This window comes from Gymnogyps californianus, chromosome 4 (assembly GCF_018139145.2).
Source record: "Gymnogyps californianus isolate 813 chromosome 4, ASM1813914v2, whole genome shotgun sequence".
In the NCBI taxonomy this organism is placed as follows: domain Eukaryota; kingdom Metazoa; phylum Chordata; class Aves; order Accipitriformes; family Cathartidae; genus Gymnogyps; species Gymnogyps californianus.
In genome coordinates, this window is record NC_059474.1 from 4,267,791 (window position 1) to 4,288,992 (window position 21,202).

Consider the following 21,202-nt stretch of genomic DNA (forward strand, 5'->3'; position numbering starts at 1 on the left):
TATCATGTCCTTAAGTCCCGATTTACATTTTAGTACACTGTGGTGTGTTTTTTCAAATTAACTGTATCATTTGGCTTGTGCTTGTTGATTGCTCTCGTATATTAAAGGAAATAGACTAATCATAAAGTTATCAAAATGTCAAAATTAAAATGGTTCATTAAAAAAATCCAGTGTGCTTGAAAATAGATGTGATTATTAGAAAACAGAATGCTTTTAACTTTTTCAGGTCTGCCTCTTATATTCCTATTTCATGATCTATTTTCCTTTTAAAGCTCAAATAAGAAGTGCAGGGCTTACAGAGCATTTTTAGACAATATGCAATTATGAAACTTCTTTGTATGACTGCAGCAAAAGATTACTGAATTACATGGTGTTGCTAATGTGCCTGTCAGTGGGAGCAGCCGATGATTGCTTTTGTATTTGTTACCTTGAACTACAAAAGGAGAAAAGCAAGTCAGAATATAATCTAGTGGTGACTCAAAACTTATAATATTACATAAGGTTCTACACTAATAGGGGTAGAATCTATGTGGTTTATCCCTATTTGATATTTGGTAATAAGTTTGATATATAAAGTACAGAAGTGTTTAGCAGTGATCATAATTTAAGAATTAAAATGTCTTTAATAGAAAATAGTCTTTGAAAATCAGATTTTTTTATAGTGGAGTAAAGATATTTTGCTAACCAGTAGGCTATTTGACAAATTAATGACGTTTTTAGACTGTCTTCCTGTAGCGCTCTCTTTTTAGTTAAGTAATCCAGCACTTTCTCCTGATTTAAAAACAAACAAAAAAAACCTTGAAAAAGCCTTTAGAAAAAGGCTTTTAACAGATGTGCTACAGAATGGGAATCAGAGATATTTCACATTTTTATCTAAGTGTGATTATCTAGTAATGGTTTTCTTGCAGTGTTAATGACAATTCCCTCGTGTTTTTTCATTTAATATTGAGGTAATCTAGTAGCATTTCGGCAGTTTATTCTACTAATAAAAGTAATCAAAATGAAGGAATTAGTTAACAGAGAATATTCTGTTTTCTCTTCAGTCATAAATGACTTGTACTATTAAAACAATGGTTTAAATGTTTACACCTTTTATATGAATTTCCTGAATATCCAAGAAATTTTCAAAAGATTCAGAAAAGAATAATATTAGTTTACTCCAAGTTGGAATATATACATATAATATATAGAGACACACACACATATATTGCATACATAGTACAGTAGTTTGTGTTGATTTGTGTTTCCCAGATACTTATTTGAACCAGTTGTGCTGGTCTTAACACAGTTATAAAAGACTACTGTTGTGAATTATTTTTAGATATAATTATTTATTTTATTTATATCTTGGGATTTCAGAGCTATCAGATATTTCTGTAATATTGATTTTTCAGGAATGTGGTAGATAATTTATTGATACGAAAGACTAAGAACCCTGTGAAGCTGCTGAAATAAGAGACGTTTAAGAAATCCTGAAGACCCATGCATGCTCCTAATTTTCCCACTCATATTTTGTTTTTTAGAACAAAATTATTTTAGACCCAATGACTTTCAGTGAGGCCCGCTTCAGACCGTCTCTTGAAGAAAGGCTGGAGAGTATCATCAGCGGAGCAGCGCTGATGGCAGACTCTTCGTGCACGCGAGACGACCGCCGGGAACGAATAGTAGCCGAGTGCAATGCCGTGCGGCAGGCCCTGCAGGATCTGCTCAGCGAGTATATGAATAACGTAAGTTATACGCTCTTATTACTGGCTGCTTTTTCAGTAGGTGATTAAACCTTTCTGAGGCTAATGTTATGACTTTAATATTTAACAAAAACAGTAATGCGTCTTTATACCAAGAGTAAAGGTAATGCTATTTGAATTATTTTATTTTTTAATTTATTGCAAACTTTTGACAGAAGTTTGGTACAATCAGAAGCTCACAGGAATTTTTTTTTTACTTGCAAAGGAACTCCATGCTCCCCATAGCTTTAGCAAGTAATAACCAACAAGTATTCCTTCTGAGGTAAAATACTTTTTTAATGAAAACTAGTGGCAAGCAATGTAAGTGGGAAATGGCCTAAGAATTATTTTCTTAATGAAAGTGAATACAGTTAATTTTCAACACGATTTCCACTGTGTGATGGTGGTCATCGTGTTTGTTTATGAGGATGTTACCTATAGATACTCATGTGAGGTTGTCTGTTTGCTGTGTGGGTTAAACCCCTGAAGGTCTTCACTTGCTGTTGGAGCTATTAAATATTCAGTTGCCATGAAAGTGGTGAGTTTCGCACTAGTGCTGTTCGCACAAAGAAACGTATCTGCGGTATCTTAAATACAGCTATCTGTGTAGGATTTCAAGACATGTTAAATTGGTGAACATGGTGTTAACCTGTAGTGCATTACATTTGTTCTGTGTAACTTATCCCAGAAAATTCTCTCCACCTAACACTGTGTATTAAAACTCATAAGTACTATCGCTGTGTCTTTTGGAGGATGTGTGAAAAAGTCCTAAGCAACATCAACAACCTTTTTTAAAATTGAAATGTTTGCAAACAGGTGTCAGGCTGAGCATCCTATACTTTGCTGTTTCTTCTCTGTCATTGCTACCAGAGTCTCAGTGGCACATTTTGATCCTGTTTTGCTAGAATCATCAAAATAACATTGAAGATGATGTTCAAGGATGAACCTTTAACATTGTTATTTTCATTGGTACTGTTATAATTAGTTGGTAGAGTGATACAATGCAGTATCGATAGTGCAAACTTCAGTCCTTTAGTCATTTTATTGTACAGTTCAAAACTATGACTTTTTTAAGGCATTATTCCCTATAATAGTCATCTCAAGGAATAGCTGTTTCTGATGGTGCAGAATTTATAAGCATATATTATTTGCTTTTCAGTTTTTATGAAGTGATAGTTGAAAGGTTGTACTGTGAATGAAAGCAAAGTCTATGCTGTTGGTTGTTATGGGTTAGAAATTATAAAGAGAGCATTAAATAACAGATGATGAGACTGGTGGAAGAGGACCTGCTGGATTGCTTCCTACAGAATCTTGCTTTGTAGAACTATTACTGTTAAGTGTAATCTTTAAAGGTCTTTCAAAAAAACTTTGGGAACTGATGGATTGTGGCTTCTTATTTTATTGTGATGCCTCTTTTTAAGTACGCAGGTTTTTGGTAACGATGCAATTTTCCCTTGGACCAGAAACATTTTATTTCTGGCCACATTTACAGAGGAAGGAGAGTCTTAAATGACTGCAGGCATTTATGACCACACTGAAGGTGGCTAATATAGTTTCATCATTTTTACTTAAACACCTAATGGTGTGAGCATCTGTTTTTATGGTTACCGCGGTGTGTTTTTTTGAATTTGTTGTGCTCTTTTTTTCTTTTTTGTTTTTTTTTCCATTCTAATTATTCTGAGCTGCACGATTCCTATATTTTTTTTTATTTTCCTGCTTTATATTGGAATGTAATCAATTTAAGCTATTTTTTACAGCTATTGAGTAAACATTGTAAGAACTGAATGTATACTTAAGTTAAATAAAGTGAAGTCCTTTGAATTTAAACACATCTGGGACGATAGAATTTGAGAACGATACTGCATTAAATGTTGTCGTGCAAGCTGACCTTAGCAAATACAAGGGATGGGATTCAGTTTACAGATTAAGACACCTAAATTCAGGCTTCTGTACATAAGTACAGACAAGTAAACTAGGGGTCTCAATTCAGTTGTTTAAAGATAGATGCCTAGTGCCATTTTAAACTACCAATGTAAATAGTCCAGTGCTCATTTGAACAGAGGCTCCTCAATCTGCCACGCAGAAGCGTTTGGATCTACCATGCATGTGTTGTATCTGCCAGCCCCACTTCCATGTCATGTACGCTCTAGGGAAGAGCAAATGGCCAGACTCCTACCTTTATCAAATCGTTTGAGCCTCAGTTGCTTAAGCTCCTGTTATAATTGATGGAGATCAGATCAAGACTGGAGATCAGATCAATACTGCCAAGGGATCCTGAAGACCCATTCAGATGACTAAGTGTTATAATCTAATATGGAATAAGTTAAATAACTCTAGACTCCTCTGACTACATTAACTAAATCCCCATTACCTACGATAGAAGATTAGATACCTAGTTTGTAGGCAGCTCCTGTTTAGGCATCTATCTAGAGACTGAATTTCACCAATTTGTCTGCCCTGGCAGAATTTGCTTTAGTATTTAACCATTTGCTTGAAAGCTGGGGACGGATTTTCTTGAGGTCGCAGTAATGCTAAGCATGTTCATTGTGACAAAAGGTTTCACTTGGGAAGTTTTTTAAAAGCTTGGATGAGCTTCAAAAGGGTAAAACTGAAAGGCATACACCAAACATGACACCGTTATAAGTCTGATCAAGAGTCGGCTAGACTGTCAGAGCACGTTAGCTTTGAGATGATTTGGCAAAGATGGACATCTTTAACATCTTCTACCTATATAGCCTTAAACCACTGCCATCTTGCTCTTGCTTTAAAGCTTGTGAAATTAATCAGACATTAATGCTTTGGTTTTTTTGCTGTTTGATGATATCTGGAAAATGACGGATCATTTTTTTGGCTGATGATTGTCCATCAAATGTGCATACTGCTTTTGATGCTTGCCATGAGATACAAAGAACATAGAACAAATTAAATATTTTATGGTCATATTTAAAGGATACAGACAATGAAGTGCAGGGTATTGGCAATGTGCTGTACAGTCAATGTTAGTTCAATCCTTCTCCAGCTTAAAATTGTTTCTTTCGAGTTATCTACTTCTATGATTTGAGTTCAGAGGGGTGCTTCTTTTTGTATACAAGAACATTTCTATTTTTTGGTTGTGAAGTAGATTCTGTATTCCCTTTTACCCGTTGGATATTTACACTGCAACGTCCCATATAAATTGGTTGTGGTTTATGTTCTGTCTTATATGAAATTTTCATAGAAGCGGAGTAAAATATCGAGCACAAAAGAACATACGCAGAATGGAGACATTGTTCTTGAAGCTTCACTGATCTTTTGCTTTTGCACCAGCGGATGTTATTGCAGGCATGAATCGGAAACTGGAAGGTTTACAGGCAGCTGTGTGAAATATGAGGTTAGCTATGCGATGCTGCATACTTTCTAGCATTTCCGGTGATGAATGCTGAAGGCAATGCAGGGAGAAAAAAGGGTTTTCCCAGGTTTTGTGTGCAAGAAAAGGAAATAGCTTCCAACTGAACAATGTAGGAACTTCTGCCTTTGAAGTAGTATAAGATGTGTAAGAAAACCTCCTCCACCTGCGGAACCCCCTGCTGTGCCCACCTCTTTCTTAGAAAGTTCCCTGTAGAGAGGCATGCTTCTTATCTTCTGTGCTCCTGCGGGGCTTTTTAAGTACACCCATCATATCTCCAGGTATATTCCCTGTACCTGTGATCTATTTTATCGCTAGGTGCTTTACCAGACTTTAGTGGATCAATATGCTCGGCTACATGGCAAGGGAGAATTTAACACACAGGACAATGTTGTTTTCCCCATTTGTCCACCCGGGTTTTATGGATCCATCACAGGCTAACAAGTAGATAACGCTGTTCTTACAGTTAGTTATATGCCAAGGGTAAAATCTCTCTGTGTATTATCCAAAGTTTTACTGAAGTAAGTTGAAGCTGTTTTGCACTTCAGAAGACTAGATAGACAGATGGGAGGGGAACCTCAATCCATCCCACTCCTACCAGTTTGATGCCAGTGCCAGCAATAGTTGCCCAGAGCCTGGAAGGGGATCACAGGCCAGCAGGAGAGCACCTGAAGAACAGCACAAAGGAATTCCAGCCACTCCAGCCAGTAAGTCAGCTTCATCGGGGGCCCAGCTTAAATGCCTCTGTGCAAACGCACGTGGCATGGGGAATAAACAAGGGGAGTTAGAGACGTGAGCATGCCTGCAGGGCTATGATCTCATTGGCATCACGGAGACATGGCGGGATGGCTCCTATGACTGGAGTGTTGGAATGGAAGGATACAGGCTCTTTAGGAATGACGAGGAGGGGGTGTCACCCTCCATGTCAGTGACCAGCTGGAGTGCATGGGGCTCCTCCTGGGGATGGATGAGGAGCCGACTGAGAGCTTGTGGGTCAGGATTAAAGGGAGGGCAGGGACAGGTGACATTAGAGTGGGGGTCTGCTACAGGCCACCCGACCAGGAAGACCGAGTGGACGAGGCCCTCTATTGACGGATAGGAGCAGCCTCACATTCACAAGCCTTGGTCCTCATGGGGACTTCAACCACCCCAGTATCTGTTGGAGGGATAATACAGCAGGGCTTCAGCAATCCAGGAGGTTCCTGGAATGTGTTGATGACAACTTATTTCTCCAAGTGATGGAGGAGCCAACGAGGAGAGGTGCTATGCTGGACCTCGTTCTCACCAACAGGAGGGGCTGGTGGGGAATGTGAAGCTCAAGGGCAGCCTTGGCTGCAGTGACCATGAAATGGTGGAGTTCAAGATCCTTAGGGCAGCGAGGAGGGCGCACAGCAAGCTCACTAACCTGGACTTCAGGAGAGCAGACTTTAGCCTCTTCAGGGATCTGCTTGGTAGGGTACCATGGGATAAAGCCCTGGAGGGAAGAGGGCCCCAAGAAAGCTGGTTAATATTCAAGGATCACCTCCTTCAAGCTCAGGAGCGATGCATCCCAACAAGGAGGAAGTCAGGCAAAAACACCAGGAGGCCTGCATGGATGAACAAGGAGCTCCAGGACAAACTCAAACATAAAAAGGAAGCCTACAGAGGGTGGAAGCAAGGACAGGTAACCTGGGAGGAATACAGAGAAATTGTCTGAGCAGCCAGGGATCAGGCTAGGAAAGCCAAAGACCTGATAGAATTAAATCTGGCCAGGGACATCAAGGGCAACAAGAAAAGCTTCTATAGGTGTGTTGGTGATAAAAGGAAGACTACGGAAAACATGGGCCCTCTCCGGAAGGAAACAGGAGACCTGGTTACCAGCGATCTGGAGAAGGCTGAGGTACTCAATGACTTGTTTGCCTCAGTCTTCACTGGCAAGCACTCCAGCCACGCTGCCCAAGTCGCAGAAGGCAAAGGCAGAGACTGGGAGAATGAAGAACTGCCCACTGTAGGAGAAGATCAGGTTCGAGACCATCTAAGGAACCTGAAGGTGCACAAGTCCATGGCACCTGATGAGGTGCATCCGAGGGTCCTTAGAGAACCTGAGGGTGGATGAAGTGGCTAAGTCACTATCCATCATATTTGAGAAGTTGTGGCAGCCCGGTGACGCTCCCACTGACTGGAAAAGAGGAAACATAATCGCCATTTTTTAAAAGGGAAAAAAGAAAGACCCGGGGAACTGCAGGCCAGTCAGTCTCACCTCTGTGCCCAGCAAGATCATGGAGCAGATCCTCCTGGAAACTGTCCTAAGGCACATGGAAAATAAGGAGGTGATTGGTGACAAACAACATGGCTTCACTAAGGGCAAATTGTGCCTGACAAATTTGGTGGCCTTCTACGACAGGGTTACAGTGTTGGTGAATAAGGGAAGAACAATGGACGTCATCTACCTGGACTTGTGCAAAGCATTTGACACTGTCCTGTGCAACATACTTGTCTCTAAATCAGAGACACACATGGATTTGATGGATGGACTACTCAGTGGATAAGGAATTGGCTGGATGGTCACACTCAAAGAGTTGTGGTCAACGGCTCGATGTCCAAGTGAAGACCAGTGGTGAGTGGTGTTCCTTCAGGGGGTGGTATTGGGACCGGCGCTGGCTTGACAGGTTTGAGAGGTGGACCTGTGCGAACCTCATGACTATCAACAAGGCCAAGTGCAAGGTCCTGCACATGGGTCGGGGCAATCCCAAGCACAAATACAGGCTGGGCGATGAGTGGACTGAGAGCAGCCCTGAGGAGAAGGACTTGGGGATGTTGGTTGACGAGAAGCTCAATGTGACCTGGCAATGTGTGTTTGCAACCCAGAGAGCCAACCGTATCCCGGGCTGCATCAAAAGAAGTGTGACCAGCACGTCGAGGGAGGTGATCCTCCTCTACTCTGCTCTCGTGAGACCGCACCTGCAGTACTGCATCCAGCTCTGGGGCCTCCAACATAAGAAGGGCAGGGACCTGTTGGAGCGAGTCCAGAGGAGGGCCATGAAGATGATCAGGGGACTGGAGCACCTCTCCTATGAAGACAGGCTGAGAGAGTTGGGATCGTTCAGCCTGGAGAAGAGAAGGCTCCAGGGAGACCTTCTAGCAGCCTTCCAGTACCTAAAGGGGGCCTACAAGAAAGCCGGAGAGGGACTTTTTACAAGGGCATGCAGTGATAGGACAAGGGGTAATGGCTTTAAACTGAGAGAGGGCAGATTTAGATGAGATGTAAGGAAGAAGTTCTTTACTGTGAGGGTGGTGAGGCACTGGAACAGGTTGCCCAGAGAGGTTGTGGATGCCCCATCCCTGGAAGTGTTCAAGGCCAGGTTGGATGGGGCTTTGAGCAACCTGGTCTAGCGGAAGGTGTCCCTGCCCATGGCAGGGGGGTTGGAACTAGATGATCTTTAGGGTCCCTTCCAACCCAAACCATTCTATGATTTTATGATTCTGTGCCACAGGTTGTCTTATCATTTGGTGAGGAGGACACAAGATCGGTGAAAGAAAATTTCAAGCAGTGAGGCATAGGGATATGAGTTTAAAAAAATGCAGATAATGACTTTCAAAATGTTGGCAACCAAAGAAAAATATTAAAAGAAATTATATAAAGAGAAGGATAGGGCAGATTTCAACTTAGAAGAGCAAAAATAACACTGACTTTGCAGTTGTATTATTCTCTGTTATAAAGGTTTTAGGAAAAGTGACAGAAATGTATTTAGAGAACTGTGAAAAGACATGGTTGGAGAGGTGTGTTTTGTTTCCTCCTTCCTTCTCCTCAGATAAACATTGGTTTGTTCCATTTGCTATGTGTCAAATAAGATTTTTTTAATTTTTTTTCAAACTATCTTCACAAATATTCAGATGTTCTGGTCCCAATTCAGAGGTTATTTAAGCAATTATTGTTGTAGGAGGTTATTGCTACGGGAAAATTAGTCCCTAGGATCTTTACCAGTTCTATGAATAATTATGTATTTGTATAGTATATTGCATTGACTGGAGTCTCACAATACTCTTCAAGAACTTGTATGGAGATGAGATGTAAACTGTTTCATTATTGTTTCTACATCTAGTTTCATTTGTCTTATCACTAACTCTGTCAAAATATTTTCCCAGCATGGTATCTATTACTTCTATTAGTTCTATTCTACTACTTCTACGGTGAACTCAGCTGAACTTTGAAATCATTTATTTCTCGGAAGCAGGGGCAGGAGGACTCTCAGTCTGCTGGGTCATATGACCTTTTTTTCCAATCTCTCACAGAAAATTGATAGGGTTTTTTTCAGATTCTTATGTATATGGGATAAATCCCATCATTTATTTCAAAATTTCTAGACTTCTATCCTACAGAGTAGAACTAAATACAGCTCCACAGAAGCTCTTAATGCAATTGTTTTCCATTTGTCTAAATGAAAAAATTATTTAACGGATGGTTAGCTCTGATTGTGGTCTAGTTTCCTGCTGGTTTATTCTCCTGGATCCTTCATGATTTGTATTGGAGGCTGTCAGGGAGCAAAAATCCTAGAAACCTGGGAGTTCCAGCTCTTAAACTCAGACTCCTGAATCAGAAGTACACTGCTAAACTCACATAACCCAACACTGGGCACCCTTTCTAGCAAGCATCAGGGTGCTGCTGTGTTGATGTCTCATTAAGATAAGAAAGGAAGAACGTTATAGCTTTAGAAAAATATGCTTAAAAAAGGGTGCTTTGAATTCCCTCTGACATCATCAGTTTCAGTGCCAAGCAGAGACAGACTGAATTTTGGGTTACTGGGGTGTATCAAAGGGAAATTTGGAAAGCAGTTGACAAGTGAGTAAGCCATGACTGTTAAAGACCTCTGTAATCACTTGAATACTGACCTGACATTAATTCAAGTCTGCATTTGAAAAGGCATTTCCTGTTTGGTTCAAATACAAGGTTATCTTCTTAAACCTTTGGGGTCATTATTAAGCCAACCTTCATTCTCATGCCTTCCTTTTCCTCTCACCCGGTGCTCCTGCTCCCAGCCACTGCCAACATTTCAGAAGAGCTTGGGATTTGTTTTTGTTGTAATTGGGTTTTGGGACAGGGAATATTTCTATGTATCCAAGTGGAATGAACAGTTCTTTTTGAAGTCCTTGTGTTACTACTGATGATTTAATGTTTGGGCGTGAGGACCAGAGCACTGCAGGCTAGGCTTTTTTTTGTTGATAGTTTACTGATATTACCATAGGAATAACATTGCTTAGCGTTTGCTCTTTGTAATCTTGTTCTCTGAAGTTACTACCCATTCCTGATGTCTGTTCACTGTAACAGAGAAGCTACAGGCTCTTGAAAATGCAAAATATAAGAAGAACGAACGAGAAAACACAAGACTACAGGCCATTTTTCTTCACAAATATATCAGTAAAAAATTTGAATCGCTCAAAGTAAAATTATAGTGCTGCAGTATGTGAAAATAAAATGTCCTTAATGGACAGTTGAAGTTATTGTACTTGATTGGGGAATGAAAAACATGATAGCAAATGAAAATCTATAAACTCTCGATACTGTCAGCTTCCATATTTAACGGCTTCATCTGAATTCGTATTTAAGAGAAAAGTAATGATTTGTATGTACATTTCGGTTCTGGTGCTGACTTGCATAAGGTTAATCTGGGTGACAGTGAGCAGTAAATTACAGTTATGAGACAGAGAAATATCTGTAGCTGTCCTGAGATGAGTAATCAGGGATGAGTGACAAGAGATTGACTGCTGAGTCATCAGCATGAACTGGTTTAGGCATGACTGGCTCAGCAGGACAGTTCTTCCGTTGGTACCATTGTTGAGTTCTTAGCTTTCTGAATAATTTTTAGACTACAATGGCTTGTTTAAAGCTTCCTACTATATTTCAAGCTGGAGATCAGCTATTTTGCTATTCACTTTGCTCTTTTAGAGGCTATATGAGCAGTTTTGTCTTTCCTAACTTGGAAGAAACAAGTAGAAACATAGTAGTTATTACTGGAGCAATAGGACGTGTTCCCAAATGGGCAAATGTTTTATGATGTGTCACAGCATTGCTTCTCAGTCAGTTTAGGTTTCTTTGCATTTACACATCCCTCGAGTGCCTTGACTTCTCATGACTGTACATAAATCACTGTCTAAGTATGCTACCTACAATGTAACTTGAGCCACCTTTTAAAGAACCTTCTGTCTCTTCTTTTTTGATGACATCATCAGGGCCTCGTAGGGGATGCCCAGTATTTTTGATAGTTTTACAGAAATGCTACACCATGTACAATTGCACAAGTGAGTTTTGATTTATTTATTCATTCCTGTATTTTCTGGTTTTTCAAGTCCGTGTTCAGAGTTTGTTCTGGTTTTCCTAGCAGATGCAGAGAACCATGCTGATGTTTTCCATCAGAAACAAATAGAAAAGCTCTGTGAGAAAGTGGGACTTTATGGCTTGGAAATGAAAAATACGCTAACAATTTGTCTTGACTTCAGGTTCTGGTGGTTGCAAATTCACACAGCCCTGTGGCGTTTCATCTGTTTGGATGAGTAGATTTTAAAATTTCCTGAATTAATATTTGTGGGAGGAAATGCTGTTTCTGAACCACAGTGCTGTTAGCTTTTCCCTGGTGGTGTCCACTGAAGAACATTTTATAGGTGCCTCCTTTCTGCAATTTGTCTTTAAAGGCAGACCATGATACGTCATGAGAAAAGTTTTTTATGTCTTGTTAAAATGTAAATAAATCACATGAGGTTTTTGGAATCCAAGACTGAATTGCTATATTAGGTTGAGTGATGTTTCTGACAAGATATTTCCCTCCAAATTAGCATGGAAATTTTCTAGACTGCCAGTAAACCAACCAAGCGCCTGCACGTGAGGACTTATTTTCTCACTTTCTTTTATGTCTCTATGTAATTAATAAAGCCCAGTGATTGATCTGAAGGGTTGGGGAAAAAAGGTCTAACTGATGTTACATTCCAGTGCCTCAATGAGTTCTCTTTCTTTTTATCACTTTATTGTTATTTCATTATTAAGTAAACTACACTTTTAAGGATGTGTTTAAATCTAGACAAACTCATTACTGGAAACCATGCATTTAGTATTTCCGTAACTGAGGAGTGAAGACTGCCTGAGATTTGTCCAATACTTTTTCCTGTCCAGACATCTTGGTAGATGGTGGGTGATGAAGCTAACAGGCTTTCCAATTTAACTTTCCAAATCATATTAGATGAAGAGTGCAGGGGCGGCAAATATGTTATTCCATTTACGTGGGTAAAAAACTCTATAGACCTTAATGTCTCAGAATAGTTTCTGAGTAATATTTTGCAGAGCAAACCACCTCATGTAGATCTATAAGATATGAAGGAGCACCTTCTTACTACTTCCATGTTTATCCTTCCTATTCCACTTAATATTCCTATTGGTATTAACTATGATTGGGACTGTTATCTGAACCATTTGGTTCTCAGCTGCCGATGATAATTTTTTCAGATTTTTCTGTATTTTATATCCCACAACCTCTTTTATTATTGGAAATTAGTAGAGAAGCCAAACAGAAAACAAGCCAGCGATCAGTACGATTTTTCAGTAGGAGTATGCTCTGTTCACAGGAATCGAGCTTTAAAAAGTAATATATTGTGTGGCATTCTAAAATACCTCTTCTAATTCGGGTAATATTACGTGAATATATTGCTCGAAAAGATCGTGTAATCTCTGTCACTAGATGTTTTTAAAGAGTAGGTAAGAGGAATGATAGAAGTACATCTCATCCAGTTTTGGAGAAGAGAGTTAAACTAAGTGACAAAAGCCCTTTTTTTTTTTTTTTTTTTTTTTTTAAATTTTTTTAAATTATTTTAAATCTAGATTGCACACACACAGAGCTGGTTCAAGAGGCAGAATGGTTTACCTTTTCAAAGGCATTCTCACTTTTTTGTTTTTTCTCTGAAACACTTTTCCAAGTGTAATTTTTGTGTGTGTGTGTGTTTTTGTATTGGTCACTAACATAAAAATGGGAAGGACAACTCCTGCTTCCCTTCTCAAAATTCTGTGAATTAAAAAGAAAAAAAATTATTCTGAACCCCATCTGAAACAAATATAAAAGGCTTGTATTTTTTTGAAGTATATGTAGGTATATGACAATATGGGTAGGCTCATAAAATATTTAGGAGACCTGTGAGAAATTAAGTACAAGGAAAAGGGAGATGGAATAAGCTTAATGAAAGATGTCGATAGAATTGACACACAGTTTTGTTGACACATATGCAATACCAAAGTTCTTTCTGTTATCTTGTCTAGGTTCCACTACAATGTATTCAAACTGCTGGTTTACATTTTATATAATGTCTGGCTTTTCAAGAAGTATTAAAGATAATTCTTATGCATTTATTTTCAGCTGCTATGAAGCAGTTTGTAAGAAAGATTGAAAACAATATATTACCAGAAAATAATGATACCTGTATATAGTAGTAAATGTAACTTTGTTTATAATGATAGTAAATTGTCATGTGACCTAAGTTTTGGCAAATTTTAAAATACAGAATGACCAGATTTACAATTAAAACAGAAACAATTGTTTTAACAACTATGTTTTTGGTGGTGGTGGTTTTTAATGTTCTTCATCCTTTTTTGCTTCTCAGGCCCCAATACGTCCTATACACGTTTAAAATTAAGAGTCTGTTAAGTTGCGGTGGAATTTAGTCACAAGTTTAAATGTTTTGCCCAAGATTATTATAACAACAGTCCCGTTTCCTTGGGGTCATGAGGGCTGACAACTTCCAGACCACCAGTTCAGCCAGAGGTATCGTATCTTCCGTGTCCCTATTGGCATCCTTGTCAGTTCACATAAGAAAATAAAAGTTAATCCAGCATTAGCTAACTCAACTTCTAAGAATTATATTAAATAGTAATTATTTTCTTGGCATCTCATATCGTCTTTTTTAATCATTAATATTTCTAATATAGTCTAAATTTCTATCAGATCTTTTTTTCTCTGGATTTTCCACTTTTTTTCCTGTATTTGTCTTTAAAAGTACTGGATGCCTAATCAGGAAACACTGTTTTTTCCACAAGTAAATTGAAATGTTTCAGTCTCATAAAAAATTTAAATATACAGGAGAATTCTATAAATTATATTTGCTCCTTTGTTTGCTATTTATCTTAGTAGGAAGGAATGGATAGTGGTTAAGGCACAGGCCTGGAAGTGAAGTTATTTGTGCTTTATCACTGATTTTCTAGGTTCTTATAGTGCTTAGTCTTCCTAGGCCTCTGTCACTCCAACATTAAAATTGAGGTCATGTCAGTCTTAATTCATTAAAGTGCCTTGCCATTTCCACACTAAAAAATTCTGTAATAATATTGCGGTATTTGTATAATTGTAGTGTTTGACTGTTGGAGGGTGTGCATAATGTCTACCTGTTCAAAGACATAGGATTTCTCTTAATTAAATTTCTTCCTCTTTAAAGACTACCTGAGTCTCCTGAGCACTTCTACTGAATTTTTGCTATAACTGGGCAAATCATGAATTGCGTTGGTTTGGTTATTGAACGGAAAATTGGGAGAAGAAAGACATGGGGCAGAATGAAGTGGGCACAACAGTCATGGGGAAGATTACATGGGATTTCATTTTGATGATTTGTTTGTTTGTTTGTTTCCGACCAACAACCCAAACTGCTTTCCTATAAAATGGGATATTAATTTCCTACATGCCATCGTTGGGAATAAATGATTTATTAAGTGGACCCCAAGTTGCCTCCAGAAAACTTGCCTTTTTTGACAAATATATTTATTATTCCTGTTTGTTCTACCTCATATATGTATGTATGCATACAAAATGTCTGGCTATACTTCTGATACCTTATCAGAGTATGTACTCATTTTACACTCAGTGTATTCAGACAAAAAATGTTTTTTTGGAAAAAAAAAAAAAACAAAAAAAGCACAAACCACCAACCCCCAAAACCCATTGCATTTTCTTCCGGTGATTTTCACATTTTAGCTCATTTTATTTTGCATTAATTAGTTTTGTTTTTTCTAAAGTGTGTTCTTACAGTAGTAATGACTTCTGCATCAGTGCTTTTAATATGCTGGAAAGCATTGCCTTAATGTTTGCAAGACTTAGACTATCTGAAAATAATGTTGTTAAAGCTATTTGTTCACCTGTAGAAAAGTCCTTTATCAATCTTGTGTATATAGTGTGATTCATAACTTCTGTAATTTTTCTTTGTACTGAAGTTAGCATTTATGGGTCATTAATTTGTTGTTTTTCCATGTCTGCAAGCCAATATCAATATAAGAAGTTTTTCATGCGTTTTATACTACACCAATAGCAATATGCTTATTAGCTGTATGTGTACCTGCTTTTGGTGTATGGATCTTACTTTCAATATTTGCACAGTCCCGATTAATATTGTTGTGCGTTGTATTCTTTTGGATGCAAAGAAAAATATTCCCAATGCATATAGAGTTATTGGGAATGCATCAAAATAAAATAAGCATGGACCTACTGAAATTAGTGAGCTTTCAGAAAACCACATCAAAAATCTGTGTCTCCTGGAGGCTACGTAACATTTTCTGTTCACTTAAGGTTGGGGGGTTTTTTTGGTATGCATAATGTGTCCAGATTCTGATAATCATGTGGAAAACCTGAAGGCAGCAATGGAAACATAAAGAGTAAATTACCTATGCACGCTTATTTCTCTGAGATATTATTATTCTGCAGGTGAGCGGAGGAGGGAGCAGCTGTAAACAGGCTTGGGTTCTATAAGGGCGCAAGGGCCTACCAGCGATGTACCGTTAAGTGCATGTTTCCCTTCTTTAGGAAATAAGTCTCTATAACTCCTTTTGAGCATTATCAAAATCTGACATAGCCAACTGTATTAACATCACGATATACATTAAATCAGCTCTGAGCACTTTGTAGTAGTCTTTCTTCATTCTCGTTATGATCAGCGGGCTGGAATATCTCTGCTATGAAGACAGGCTGAGAGAGTTGGCGTTGTTCAGCCTGGAGAAGAGAAGGCTCCAGGGAGACCTTATTATGGCCTTTCGATACTCAAAGGGGGCTTATAAGAAAGATGGGGACAGACTTTTTAGTAGGGCCTGTTGCGATAGGACAAGGGGTAAGGGTTTTAAACTAAAAGAGGGTAGATTCAGACTAGATACAAGGAAGAAATGTTTTACAATGAGGGTGGTGAAACACTGGCACAGGTTGCCCAGAGAGGTGGGAGATGCCCCATCCCTGGAAACCTTCAAGGTCAGGTTGGACGGGGCTCTGAGCAACCTGATCTAGTTGAAGATGTCCCTGCTCATTGCAGGGGGGTTGGACTAGATGACCTTTAAAGGTCCCTTCCAACCCAAACTATTGTATGATTCTATGATTCATTAAAAGCTGGTAGGAAGTCACGTTGAATTAGGGGAAGGATAGAGGATGTGAAGTGAAATTTGTCTCGTTGAGTACATTAGATCATCATTTTGATAGTCAAGGATACACTTTACCACAGGCAAAGGTCAAAACTCTTTTCATATTAGTAATGTCATTACAGTATTTACACTTCGATTAGCAATCAAAACTACAAAACTAGAAAATTACAGTAGTGTTTGTAAACCTGCAGTTTACATATCCTGCATTGGTTTGCATTATTTGTTTTTTTGTTTACACAAGGAGTGTTTTTACAAATGAGAACAAGGCACTGCACGTTAGCGATGGAAGAATTCAATGTAATTGAGAGAATTGTCATCTGAAATGATGGTATGAGATGTCCAGAAGAGGGCACGCTTGCACGCCAGAAATGTTTTGTGCATCACTAAAGATCTGCATGCCAATGTGGTATAGCTGTATTCAGAGAAAATGTAGAGGTTACCTTGTTAGCAGTTATGGGATCTTTAGAAAAAAATAGATTCAAAAGGTTATTTGGGGAAAAAATATGTGTATTTTAATCAAATTAATATTAAATGCATGAAGTATCAAGTAGAAACGAGGTGTTAAGTTCTACTTGCATTTTTAAAAGGCATTGATATTTTCATTTCAGTAAGGAATTTGGCAGGCAAGGGGTAGGAGCCTCTCCTACCCTTTTGAAATTATTTCAGATGTAGATGTATGATGCAGAGCTCAAGAACGTGTGCATTGTAATACAAGCTAATTTCCAAGTTGCTTTCTACAACAGTCAAATGTATGATAATGCGAAAGAGATACATCAGTGTTTAATGGGGTTTGATATTTGACCTGGGAAATTTTCTTACAACTTCCAAAATACAATAGAAATGCAAGGACATCATGTCTTGTGACACAGAAACTTGTCACTTTTTCCAGAATTGTGTATGAGCCAGACATTGGGAGCACATGTGGTTTATTTTTATATTTTTACTTGAGAAATGAAAGACAGAAAAAGCGTCTCTACCGTAATCAGTTCCCTGAAACTTCCTTAGTGAAATAGTAGGAGTGAAAGAGGATTGTTTCTTTTTTTTTTTTTAAGATGACTGAGCTGAAGGAATAAATAATTTTCCTTTTGGTTTGGATTCTTTTTGGAATTTTAAGTATTGATCCAGTTTTCACAACATTTAATAGCATTTGGAAACTTTGTCAGAACCCTTCCTTTTAACAGATATTGCAACTGTTTAAAATATTTTAGCATGCATTTGGCTTCAACAGAATGAAATGAAACATTTTGTGAAATTAATTTGTCTATAATAAAGCTTTAAGCTTATCTGCTTTACAAAGTAAGCTACCTTTAAGTTTAGGGTAACATATTGACCACACATTTTCACAATACGTATGTTACATAGGTTTTTTATATATTTGTCAGATTAATTGACTGCTACCTTGACCAATTCTTTAATTTGTTAAGCAATTATTTAAAAAGAAAAAACAACACTAGGAGAGTGACAACCCATTATAATTGTAATTTTGCATTAACATTGCAATGAAATGTGTACATTTCAATGTAAAAACAGAGATCCCCAAAATATAATTCTGTAGCTTTAAGTGGACAATGACTGAGCTCTTTCTGACATGATCTAAAATACCTTGGGGCATGATGTGTAGTAATGTAGTTACTATAAGGCTGTCAAATGCATTGCCAGATAGTATTTGAATCCTGGGATCAGATAAATTAGATTTTAATTGGGTTTTAAGGGTAAGCTGAGTAAGTAGATAAGGTAGAATTAACCAGAGACATATTACCGTAATGAAACCTTTGGTTCTCTTAAAGCTATTGTATTAAACACCGTACAATCTCTTGTTGAAAAGAGACGTTATGGTAGAGTAGGAAGAGATTGACAGTGATGGGTAAGACAAACGGTGGTATCTAACGTAATCACATAAACAAATAACAACATAACCGCATTATCTGGAGCACCGTAAACCCAAGAAACTGGAGAAAATTGCATTAGTTGTATTTTATTATAGCATTTTGAAGGGAAAGAAATCAAATAAACAAAAAGTCCAAAACTGAGTTTTCCCAAGCTGGTGGGACCATTCACCCAGGGAATTTACTGAGGCTATTGAATGGCGGGGTTTTTTGTTTCTTGTAGAGCAGAACAGGAGCTGCTGCGATGTGAAATGGCCAGAATGCTTGCTTGTGTATTTCTTTTCTCTATGAACTACCTTAGGATGGTTTTCCTCAGTAGGATTTTTATTTTTATTGGGTGCATGACCTTTTTTCTCGTAACTTCCTTTTGTCTTCTATATAGACACATTCAGATGATTAAAATTTTTTAAAAGTTACAAAATTCAAGCACTTGAACTTATTGGTTATTTTATCTTTAGACACATTTTTTATCATTTAAAGCTGAACAATGTGTTTAATAACTAAAGGCCTTGCAATGCAAACTTTAATGTGAATAATTTATTACATAAGTAAAAACAGGGGTCTGTGTCATGAGTAAGATTCCATAATAGCAGTGAGTATCCAAAAAAAGTAAGTATCAAATTTTTTTTTAATTTCCAACATAAATTTAAAAAAAAGGAAAAGAGAAAAAAAAGAGCAGGAAAGTGGGAGGAGGAATTTTTTGTTGTTGATGTCAGTCATAAATCCGTTAGTTCATTACAAAATTATGTCTTATTCTTCTGACTGGGTAGGTGAGCACAAACCCTTGTGCCTCATGCAGTACTTTTGATTTCTGCATATAGGATGAGGACCATAGAGCCAAATCCCATGGATGTCAGTGAAGAGTCATTCATCATTACACAAATGCGTAAGGGATTCAGTTAGGAATATAAAATGCCTGACTTTCAGCATATAGATATCCCCAGGAAAGGCAGTAAGGCTAACTCTCAAGATTTAAAACTTAATTATATACATTGTTAGATTTGGGTCTTGGGTTTTATGGGAGCTGGTTCGTCCTGATGTGTTCTGCGTGGATAGCCATCACATGATTAATCCAAGTGTTCAATTGTAAGCATTTTGTCAGTGTGAATTTAAATTAGAGTTATGAAATCATAAAGTTAAAAAAACAAAGCATAAAGAAGTTAATGTTTTGCAATTTCATATCATGGTTTAACTAGTGAAACACATTTTGAAGCAGAAATACAGAGGCTTTTTTTTTTTTTTTCCCCCAGAAGCTATTGAGGAACTTTGTTTAAAGAAAACTGCCCATACCTTTGATGAACATAAATTTTATTTCTCTCCTCAAGCAATTTTTTTCTCTCCTTTCAATGTAAATAAATAAATAAGTGAATGAATAAATAAAAGGTATACCTGAGTATGTAAGACTAGACTTACAAAGTAGATCTACATCCAACCATTTGTATGTACCAAACAATAAAACTTGAAGGCTCATTAGCTTTGAATGACCCAACTGTGTTTTATGCGTAGGGGTCATTTCTCTACTAATGAGCCACTAAGCCAGATGGCTAACCCCACAGTAGTCTAACTGCATTAGTGTGATTTAGAGTTTTAGACAAACTGCTTTTCTTTTCTTTTCTTTTCTTTTCTTTTCTTTTTTTTTTAAACAACCAGGAGCTAGAGGGACAGCTTTTTCTAGAACTGTGTAAAAGAAAGTATTTTGCCTTAAAAGATAAATGGCCAAGGTGACTCTGTACTTCTTAGGGTTTTATATCAATTTCTAATATTTTTGCTGGTTTGTAGTGATCAGAGTCTTTTAGATACTGTCCTTCTTGGAAACTGTTTTGGGTAGAAAGTTATTTTGACTGTATATAACTATATTGGATTTTGTTTCGATAGATCATTAATCAAACCCATTCTTATTGCCTCATATCTGAGCACATATGAAAATACTTACATGTAAAATGCAAAAGAAGAATGATTCTGCACAGGTGACAGAGCAAGAATAATATTCACTTTTTAATATGTGTTTTCTTATAGAATTTTTGCTTGTCTTTATGAATTTAAGATGTTGCAGGTGATTAGGATGAGGAATGGTTGCTCATTTGGGCCCGGATTCGTATTGCTCAAGAAACCTTTCTCAGGCATGTAAGTGAGGAACCAGGTCATTGCGGATTCCCCCAAGTCAACTGAAAGAGATTGATACCCTCAAAGCATACTGTATTTTAAGGGACTTGGATTATTTTCTGGGAATGCTTTTCTCTCACCGTTGACTAAATCATACACAAGGCAAGTTCAGAAAAGACATAAAAATCTGTGTAGAGAACAGCCCTAAAGAGAAGAGTACTTAAAGGAGGGCAGTTTATGAAAGACAACATCAGCAAGATGGTTTTGAAAGTGTGGTTTTTTGCAATGATGTTAGATAATTGTATATAGGTTCTTAGCACTGAGAATTGGTCTTATCTTTAAAGAAGTTGGCTACATTTGAGGGAATAAAAACATAAAATGGCTCAGAATAAAGCTTTATCTGGCCTAGTATCTTATCTCTGATAATAGTCACGGGGGATGACTAAAGAAGAGTATGAGAATCTGACAAACATACTGTGATTGTGATTCTTCTTTGCAAAATTTATTATCTTAGCCTCCAGCAATTTATGGTTCAGGGAGTTCCTGAACCAAAGGTGATATTTACTGTTTAAAAATGAATCATCTAGGATGCTTACTTAAACAGCCTGTAGAGCATTAAGATTTTAAGGGATTTACATAGGTCTCTAGAATAGCTATTTTGCATCATTTTCACCCCCCTCTCTTTTTTTTTTTTTAACCCTTTTCT

General features: G+C 37.7%; 1 protein-coding gene across 1 annotated transcript in view; it reads left to right on the forward strand.

Annotated features, from left to right (window-relative positions):
• CTNNA2 (catenin alpha 2) overlaps positions 1–21,202 on the forward strand; it is a 529,003-nt gene that overhangs the window by 154,117 nt on the left and 353,684 nt on the right. The window contains exon 7 of the mRNA XM_050895304.1: positions 1,524–1,727. Within this exon, the coding sequence (XP_050751261.1) occupies positions 1,524–1,727 (204 nt within the window). The remainder of the gene's footprint in view (positions 1–1,523; positions 1,728–21,202) is intronic.